The sequence below is a fragment of the Tachysurus fulvidraco genome, chromosome 22 (assembly GCF_022655615.1).
Source record: "Tachysurus fulvidraco isolate hzauxx_2018 chromosome 22, HZAU_PFXX_2.0, whole genome shotgun sequence".
NCBI lineage: Eukaryota > Metazoa > Chordata > Actinopteri > Siluriformes > Bagridae > Tachysurus > Tachysurus fulvidraco.
Window position 1 is genome coordinate 10968918 of NC_062539.1, and position 10449 is coordinate 10979366.

The 10449-nt window shown below is 37.0% G+C and overlaps 1 protein-coding gene across 2 annotated transcripts in view; it reads right to left on the reverse strand.

Moving 5' to 3' along the window:
• camsap2b (calmodulin regulated spectrin-associated protein family, member 2b) overlaps nt 1-6344 on the reverse strand; it is a 37507-nt gene extending 31163 nt beyond the window's left edge. For both annotated transcript variants that reach the window (XM_047806425.1, XM_027176798.2), the window contains exon 1: nt 5728-6344. In XM_047806425.1, coding sequence (XP_047662381.1) covers nt 5728-5866 — 139 coding nt within the window. In that variant the 5' untranslated portion in view covers nt 5867-6344. The remainder of the gene's footprint in view (nt 1-5727) is intronic.
• Nucleotides 6345-10449: the final 4105 nt, after the last annotated feature.

Genomic DNA, 10449 nt, shown 5'->3' on the forward strand with positions numbered 1-10449 from the left:
TCAGTAGCTCATGTGGTCATTCTAACAGGATACATAACCAAAAATAAAAGACCACAGAGAAGGTACAACATTTCAGTTTTCTTTAAATGTTCTGTATTGGAAATTCGTGAAATGTTTCAGTACAAAAAAACAACATCATCCCAAACACACTGAAAAATCATTATGTCAATAATCAAATCTTCAGGATCAGTCTTGTTAATATTTTTGTTTTCCCAAAACAAATCATAATATAACCATGTGTTAAGTAACATGAAGTGGAATAACACACTCCGTAACATACTGATCACAACCCCCTGGGCATGTATTACTATTTTGTCTAACAGCATGGTCCAGAGCATATTATTACTTACATATTAGTTAAAATGCTACATGGAACTACACTATATAAAAATATCTGAAAATGAGGAGTGAAACAAGCTGCAAAAATTTACAGGGTAAAAGGGCACACTACAACAATTAGTGTATATAATTGGCGTGGGCCATTTCTACTCATCTCCCAAGGATACAAGATCACCAAACATTAGCGAGCCCATTAATGACCACCTGATCTTAAATCTTAAATTCCCTCCTCATTCATTCAACTTCTGTATCTGCTTCCTGTGTTCCTGAGCTTTTTTATGGGTGATATTTTCTTTGTTCTTTGTTTTAAATAAGGTAAATATTGTGGAAATGTAAAGTTTGTAAAAGTCTTTTGGTGACATAGTGTGTATTTGTGCCAAGCAGATAAGTGCTTTTAAAGCAGTTTTGACTGCATCACATGAACAATGACAGAACTACCCATTCACATACATTCACTGCTCGTACACTTTCAAGTCATGGAATGCCTCTGCATATTCACATAAATTCAAATAAAATTCATGTGTTTAAGTTTTTTTCATTTGTTATTTACAGAATGACAGCACTGAAGTCAAACATGATTGTGTCTTCCAAAGTCTGTATATACCTCATGAAAAATCCACACAAGGTAGTAAAGGAATATTTTTGGTATATAATATATATTTTATCTAATTGATCCTTTTACACAGTTTATCTTGTACCCAAAGTGAATGTAGATTGTAAATATTTATTTGGATGTCACTTTTTCTGCAAGATTTCTATATGAATGAGCAGTAGAAATTTGGTCAAACTCAAGTATTTTGCATGTTGAAAGTGTCAAAAATGAGGTTAGCAATGTTTTGTCTCAAGACACAGAACCTCCACAATGAGATCACTAGGATCATTTCACTGAAACGTGACTGTGAAGAAGCCATACTGTAGATGTCCCAATGGACATTAGAATAATCCTGTCATCAAGGTGCTCAGCAAGTTACCAAGTGTACTCTTTGCAGTGGCATGCTGCTGGTCTTGAATATGCTTTCAACCTAAATTATCCACCAAAACTTAGGTATACATTTAAGGTCATTCAGAAACATTTTTTGTAATTGATTGTTTTTTGACTATCAGAGGAAGTGCAAGCACTCAAATCCAAGTTATTTTGAATGTGAAGAACTTTTTGCAAAAAATCATTTTGGTTCTAGACATTGCAAATCTTTTGGAAATATGCGTGAGATTATTAAACTATTAGCTCTACAAGTGGGCAACTTGAAGTAAATAAAATCTATAAAACATGCGTTCACCTTACGTGTTGAACGTTCGTAAATGTAACATAAAATTATTAAGTAAAATTTACATATAACTAATGTGTAATTGTGACAAATCTGAATGGTTTGGTTTTACTCAAAAAAGTTGTCAACTTTGCCTGAAACTCCTTTTGTTCACTTAATTGTTACACTACTCAATTGTTAATTGTATAAAACTACTCAACCTACAGTACTTGCGTGGAACCACTTGACTACTTTTTCATGTAAATCCAACAAATCATTGTTTGAATGTATGTTACATGCCCTACAGGATGAAGAAAAAAAAATTAAAAGTAGTATTGCTAAGTCTAGGGACAATCCACTAACCATGTTTGTTAAACTTATTCTAATAGTTGACCTAATGAATACGTGTTTGGGTGTGAACTTGTAAATGCCATTTAACAAATATCTTACACCAAAAACTGTATAGCAATCATGCTGTGAATTTTTCATATAATTCCTTAGGAGGGAAAAACACCTATTGCCAAACTATAAAAAAGACTGTCCCAAAAAACACCAGCTACAGAGAAACACACGCAATTTTCCAAACATGCTCCTTAAAAGTGTTTCCATTTTGTGTGTGTCTGACAAGGGAGAGGAGAGACAGGAAACCACTCTTTCCGCAAGTACAAAAAGAGTCAGCCTGAAGCTTTTCAGTCAGTGGAAAGCTAAAAATCTCATCACCTAGAGTTTGGATCTGTTCCTCATGAGAAATCTGAATAAGATGAATTACTATGATTTAAAAAATAAAACACACACCAGCATGTATTTACTATTGTAATGTTTTGTAAAAAGGTAGGTAATAAGTGTAAAGTGGCTATTAAACTGCTAGGCTGTGTAATTTTCATCCTTGTTACAGTATAGCCTTGCACAGTAGAATAGCATAATTTTCTGTCTCCATTATATAATCAGAATAACTCATTTTCATGAGCCAGCAGACAGTAGTCTTGAATTCGTGTCCATGCTTTGTTCAGACCAGTCAATTGTTGCTCTGTCTTTAGTCACGTGCATGCTTACCCTAATCTTGAACACATCACTGCATCTCTACAGGAAAAAAATACCATGCCGCATTTTTCAACCATGGACAAGCTTGCTAATGTAAAACTGATACTAAATTGGGGAAACACCCATTGGATAGCATTGAGAAAAATACAAAATCCAGCTTATGTGGCTAGTACACTAGTTTCTTAGAAGTATGGAGACACCGAAGTTTCCAATAAAGGTTACACTTCCTGTGTTTGTCCGTCTCAACAGTAAGCAGCATACAGTAATTATGCTCATGTGGTCATTCTAACAGGAATCACCAAAAATTAAAGACCACGGAAATCATACAACTTTTCAGTTTCCTTATTAACTTATTTTCTTTATATGTTCTGTTTAGGAAATTTGTAGAATGAGTTTCAGTACAAAAAAAAACATCCCAAACACACAAAAAATCCTGTCAATCAAATTTTCAAATCTTACGAGTCTCAAGTTAATATTTATGTTTCAAGCCAAAATAATGTTAACATGACCATGTGTCTAAGCCACTGTCTAAAATACCTAACTCAAAAATGCTTCAATTTTACTTCTGTCAGTGAAGAGTCTGATAGAACAAACAGGCAGCCCCTGAAATGATCTCACTCCAACCTACAGTGACCAAAGTCCTTCCTTTTTTAGCACACTCCACCAGACCACTGTGTTGTAGCATTCTGGGCTTCACCACAAGACACAATATCACATGGTGTGTATACGATTCAGTAGACCAGTTCATCCTAAAGGTGTTCAGTGTGGTTGAGGTGAGGGTTGAGATGAGTTCTTCCAAACCGACCAAATCATTATGGACCTGATATTGTTCACAAAAGCATGTCATGCTGGTACAGGTCTGGGCTCATTAGCTCCGGTGACAACAGAAATTTTAATGTTACTGTATACAACAACGCCCTATACAATTGTGTGTCAACTTTCTGACAACAGCACATATGGTTCTGCACATATGGTTCTGATGGTCAGGTATCTGTAAACAAGTCCAGTAATGGAATTGTGATTGCAGCTGTCAACATGTAGAACAAAACCTTTGCTGTGATGCAGGTTTCTCATGTTGCATCAGAGATTCATACTGATTTAGGTTCAGTTTATCCGTCAATTTAATAAAGAGAATGTGAATCAAGGGGCGGTCAATTTGGGTAGGGACATGTCCAGAGAACACTGAATTGTCCATAACAATAATAATTAAAAAAAATAAATCAAGGCCCTTAACCCTCAGTTGCTCAGGTGTATAAACTGAAATAAAAAAAATGTAAGTCACTCTGGATAAGAGTGTCTGCTAAATGCTGTAAATGTAATTCATCCAAACAATTCAAGTATATATTAATACTGGTGTCTGTATGTGTCTTGCGTTTTTTTACTTATTATTTTATTTTACATTTATCTATCATTTAAATGAGATTAAAAAAAAAAATCACAACCGCGTTCTGTAAAAAAAAAAAAAAAGGCGCAATTTGTGGCACACAAACGGTTAATAAATCTCTGCAGAGTCCCGCCTCTGTAACTCACTTCTCTAATAGGATTGGCTTTGCCTTTCTTATGTCCCGCCTCTATAACCTACGTCACTTTATGATTGGCCTTGCATTTTTTGTAAGGTGTAACGTGGGCTGCAGCTATTATTCGGTTGTATGAAGCGCCAAAGCTCTGTGTGAAGGACTATATTATAGAATACCGATAGTACTGATATAGGCGAGTCTGTCCTGTCACCTGTCCTTTCAAAGTTCTATAAAATTCTAGACATTGTTGATGTGCAGCTTAGGGTCAGGTTTAGTCAACCAGATCTAGATGTTCTGCAGAAGATAGAAGAAACTCTACTGACTGGGGAAGTAAGTGTCATTGTTGATCAGTATTCAGAACTGAATATGGACAATAAGTCCAGCTAGCCATGTTTTGGTCCTGAAACACTTTTAGATCAAGTACTAAAGTGGCTAATATCCTTAAAGGAATGTCATTTGAATTGAGAGGCCTGTTTGATCACGTTATAACCCTGATCAGGTTGCTTTTAGCCAGATTAGTTTTAGTGCTCTCAGAAGACTAAAAAAATTGCACAGAAATATGACAAGTGAGACTGAACAAGTGAGACTGACTTTTGTGAGTTCGATCCCAGGTCCACTAAGCTGCCACTGTTGGGCCCCTGAGCAAGGCCCTTAAGCCTCAATTGCTCAGCTGTATAAGAAAATGAGATAATGCAAGTCGCTCTGGATAAGGGCATCTGCCAAATGCTGTAAATGTCATTGAAAGAATAAACTGGACAGAATTGATGTGAAACAAATATGCCAGCAGTTTATATCTGGTAATGACAGACGTAGACATGTATTGTTCAAGCAACAGTACAGTACATATTAAGCTGTCTGTTTTTATGATGTGGCTAGTTACCTCTCTCTCTCTCTATCTATCTATACACACACACACACACACACATATATATATATATATATATACACACACACACACACACACACGTGTTTGTATGTAAAGTAAAGTCTGCACACGTTTTTTTTTTTCATTCCAAAATTTATTCCTTGTGTTCTGCGAATTAATGTGTTAATTTTCCTGGAGCAGTTCTGGAGGAAATCTGCTGGTTCAGTTTTTTACTTGCCCTGCCAGAATTCTTACTGCAATCAAAAAGGGTATAATAATTACAATCAAGCAAAATAAAATAGACCTATTGTATATTTGTTGTTTTTGACCTGTGTAACCTTCATAAATAAGGTTATGACATCATAAGCACTGTTTTAAATATTGTTCGAATCAGGTGAAAGTTTTTTGACAATGTGACGATGTTTTATTTGTGTCCCCACCAATGTTGGGGTGAATATACACTACTCACAAATAAGGTTAGTTTAAGCCTGTACACTGTTTCCAAAGTAGAGGTTTGGTTTGTCGTATAATAACAGTCCCTGTGTTAAAGACAAGGCCACGTTCTGAACACCATAATGCTGTTTTACATCAACATACAATAATACTAATGACAAACTATTTAGAAAATTCAGTTAACTTAGTTATTGCTTATCAAAACGATTTTATTTAACATCCAACGCAGGCCTAGAAACTTGTAGAAATACTACGAAGTGACACCTACCTGAACCAAAGGCTTTGGCCACAAGCCACGTCAAACTGCTCGCTATTTTTGCCCTCGCAAAGTCGTAGTGGTCAAACGATTTAATGGTCGGGACGATGAACGTCCCCCTGTTTTGCTTGGAGCCTCCTGCGTCTTCCATCACGACTTCCAGAAGGATAAGAGCGGAAACTAGGGAAAAAACCCGGCTGATGGCATTTCTGTCAATGCGCAAATCGCCTACCAAAAATAACTGCGCGCTGTTCGAGCTCTACAATCCAGACTTCTGAATATCGGACCATTCCAAATCCATACCGGCGTTTCTCTATCGTGGGCCGAAATCGATCCAGCGACTAAACGCAGAGATCTGCGGTAGTTTTCAGCCCTTTTCCGACATTATCCTGTGGCTGCGGCAGAGGCTCAAGCGCAGCGAGACACGCAAAATTCTGCCATCATTGAGTGTCAGTGCGCCTTAAGGACATTTACTACCATTGCCGCGTGTAACTTTAGCGCATATCACTATTCTGTAAGTTTAAGGCTGTGCCCTCCCAAATGCGTTCGTGTTCTCTCTCTCTCTCTCTCTCTCTCTCTCTCTCTCTCTCTCTCTCTCTCTCTCCCGGTCTGTGCGGTTCGCCTGCCGCACTAGTCTGGAAAAGTAGGAGTTGCCTGCGCATGCGTCCCACACCGAAATGCAGTCTGGTGACGTTTTTCATCCTGTTCAGTACCAAACTTTTTCCTCCTTTCCTCAGTACTACGTGTTTGTCCATCTAAGCACCACTCAGTCATTCGAATGAACGTTTATGAATTTAAGCACACCCAATTCTAATTCATAAATGTTCAGTACTAGTTTTCTTGATTTTATGACGTGGCATTTTATTTTCTGCCTTTTTATTTCAAGAGACTTAAAGGAAGTTAGAAAATACACACAAATAATATGCATGCATGCATTACTGGACCTCGCTCTAATTTATAGTGTTATTAAAGAATTTATTATCTTATTAAGCTGGTGACTCACATCTGACAGCTGAAACATATAGTTGCATGTCATCAGCATAACAGTGGAAGCTAGTACCATGTTTACAAATAATTGCACTAAGGGGTAGCATATATAGGGAGAAAAGCAATGGGCCTAAAACCTTGCGGAAACATTACCTTAGTTTGTTTAGAGTAGTCACCATTTAGATCTACAAACTGATAGCGATCCATCAGATAAGACATGAGCCAGGAGAAAGCTGTACATTTAACATAAACAACATTTTCTAGCCTCTCAAGTAAAATAGCATTGTGAGTGGTATTGTCAATGGTATTAAAAGCTGCACTAAGGTCAAGCAACACCAGCAAAGAGACAAAACCCTGATCAGAGACCAGTAACAGGTAATTTACATCTTAAACCAGTGTTGACTCTGTGCTATGATGAGGCCTAAATCCTGACTGGTACATTTCAGGACTGTTATTCCTATATAGGTATGAGCAGAACTGCTGTACTACAACTTCTAGGATCTTGTAGATAAAGGCGAGGTTTGATATTGGCCTGTAGTTGGACAGGTGGCTTGGGTCAAGGTCAGGTTTTTTAATCAAAGGTTTGATATCCGCTAGCATAAAAGATTTGGCACATAGCCAGTGCTATGGGAAGAATTTATTATCTTTAGAATTGGTTGGGTAGCTACTGGTAATATCTGTTTAAAGAAACATGTGGGTAAGGGATCCAGTATGTAGGTTAATAATTTTGAAGAAGAAATCAGTGAAATTAAGTCAGTCTCTCAAAGAGGAGTAAAACAGTCTGATCAAAAACAGAAATATTATCTACAGCATTATCTATGAAATTGTTTGCTATTAAAATAATGGTCTGAATTTTCTACCCGATGATCAGTTTTCTATTAAAATAATTCATGAAGTCATTACTGCTTCAAATAGATTATGTGTACTTTTTGACAGTTTTTTTATTTCTAGTTAATTTTGCTAAAGTATTAAATAAAAATTCTGGATGATTTTTGTTATCTTCAATTTGGCTAAAGAAATTCACCAATCTTTTTTGTAGAAATGAAGGCTTTCCTCTCATGCTAATAGAAAAATGGATAATTTAGTTTGATGCCATTTACGTTCTAATTTCCTAGATGATTGTTTTAAAAGTCTGTGTGTTGTTATTGTACCAGGATGCACGTTTTTTCTCTTTAATTACTTTACATACTATATACTACAGTATAGTATGATACTACAATGTCTAGGGTGTAGCGAAACACTGACTCTAAATTGTCAGTCACCCGATCAAGTTTTGTGGGGACAGATGACGATCCAATCATGGATGATACTGGTTGATTCTGGTTACCCACTGGATCTAATATGGAAGCATCTGCAGAGGACTGCTTAAAATAACTTATTTAACTTATTAAAATGAATATTAAAGTCTCCATCAATTACAGCTTTGTCTAAAGAAACAACTAGGTTTGAAATTAAATCTGCAAATTCATAATGGAATTCAGAATATGGTCCAGGAGGACTGTAAATAATAATTAGAGAAACTGACTTAGTGTTATGTTAGTTTGAAGAACTTCAAATGAGTTGAACATATGGCTAGTTTCTTGCTTGTTGCCTTGCTTATCAAATAACTGCACCACCTTCTCCTCTGCCTGTTAGGCATGGCTTATGTAGATACTGTAACTACAACAGGGAAGGCAAGCTTCGTTTAATGTGACAAACTCGTTTGATTTGACCAATGTTTCTGTTAAACACAGAATAGTAAACTTCTGTTCAGTAATAATTTCATTAGCCATAAGAGCTTTAGATGCAAGAGATCTTATAAAGATAGATTTTATCTTTAAGAGCTTCAGATCAAAGGTGCTGGCGGAACATTCACTACGATCTAGTTTTCTGCTAATAAGCTTACTACTGTAAAACAATTTTTCTGAGTGTTTATAGTTTTTTGTTTGGCCCGGGAAACAGACACAGTCTCTATATTGTAAACCCTGGGTGACGACTCAATGCACCTAGCAGACAGTCGGATTAGCCTGCTTGTCTGCTCCCTGGCCCTGGCTCTGGATTGTCACCGATTAACTAAGCCTGTTCTTAAACTATGTGCTTTCCTGCAGGAAAAAAGAGCAGCACCTTCCAGAGTGCGATGAACACTGTCCCATCTTAACAGGCCAGCCTTGCACTCAAAAGTGCTCCAATTATCTATTAAGCCCACATTGTTTTCGGAGCACCTCCTGGACATCCAGCAGTTTAGCAACCACAACCTGCAGTAAGCTACATCGCCACACCACATGCGGATGGGGCCAGAGCATACTACATCATCGGACATCACCTTCGCTAATTTACACACCTCTACAAGTACAAATACTTCGTCACTTTACTTAAATAGAAATTTTAAGTATCTATACTTTAATGGAGTAATTATTTTTTAGCAGACTTTTTACTTCTACTCCTTACATTTTCGCGCAATTATCTGTACTTTCTACTCCTTACATTTTAAAAATAGCCTCGTTACTCCTATTTCGTTCCGGCTCAAAACTCAATGTCTCAACAACTAAGCACCAGCACCAGCGAGGTAGGTGGTAGCCAGGAACACCAACCAACCCCAACCATTATACATCCCTGGTCTGGAAGAATTTTGTGAAATGGTTGGATGGAAAAATAAGTCATTGCGCATGCTCTGTAAGCTATGCACACCCAAATACCACGAGCTAACGGCTTACAAAAACTCGCCGTCTAATTTTAAAAAGCATATTGAGGTCAGCTGAAATTTTGTTATTATCAGTCAATTATTAACAAATTTTAAATTTGACTTTAGCCCAATGTTATCTGAGCTTATATTGTTACTATATGCAATATTTGTAAGTTAATTATGCAAAGGTATGGTCCACAGCTGGTTGATGTGTGCCAGATATCACTTAATCTTAATACGGCACTCCCGGCATCAGCAGCCTGTGAAAGACTGTTTAGTGTTGCAGGGATGATCTTCAGGCCAAGACGTGCATGCATTGGCTCAAAGAACTTTGAGAACCAGCTGCTTTTGTGGATGAACAAAGCCTTTTGGTAACTCTTTGTCACATGTTCTGTGCTTAACTGATGTTGATTACCCTGTTGTTGTTTGAATCCAATGTTTTTGTTTCAGTAAAGGTTATTGATGACATGCCTCTGACGTTTGACTTTTTGCACCATTACAATACTTATAGCAAACTAGTCATATCTTCCACTCCATGAAACACAGCTCAGTAGTACACATATGGTTTTTTAATGTATTTGCATTGTACTAAAATGCGTTCTTTTTAATGAGCATATACAGTATGTGGCTGAAACAGGTAGCCTAGTGCATTCCAAATTGAAAAAAAAATTGAAAGTCCCAAATTTTAGCCTAGTGCATCCCAAATTGAAAAGGAAAAATTTGTCCTTAATGACATTTTGTCCTTGCATTACTTTTACTTTTATACTTTTAAAGTAGTTTTGAAACCAGTACTTTTACACTTTTACTTGAGTAAAAAGCTTGAGTTGATACTTCAACTTCTACAGAAGTCTTTTTAAACCCTAGTATCTATACTTCTACCTGAGTAATGAATGTGAATACTTTTGACACCACTGCTGCTATGTCGGGTGCCCTGGCTCCCGGAATACACCTAACCAGTGATGCTGGAGCACCTAAAGGCCTACCTAATTTCACATGCCTTAAGATGGAGTCTCCGATAACCAGAGCTCTTTCGGGTTTCTCAGCGGGTGCTTCATTGAGCAGAAATGTGAAGCGGAGAGGAGTGG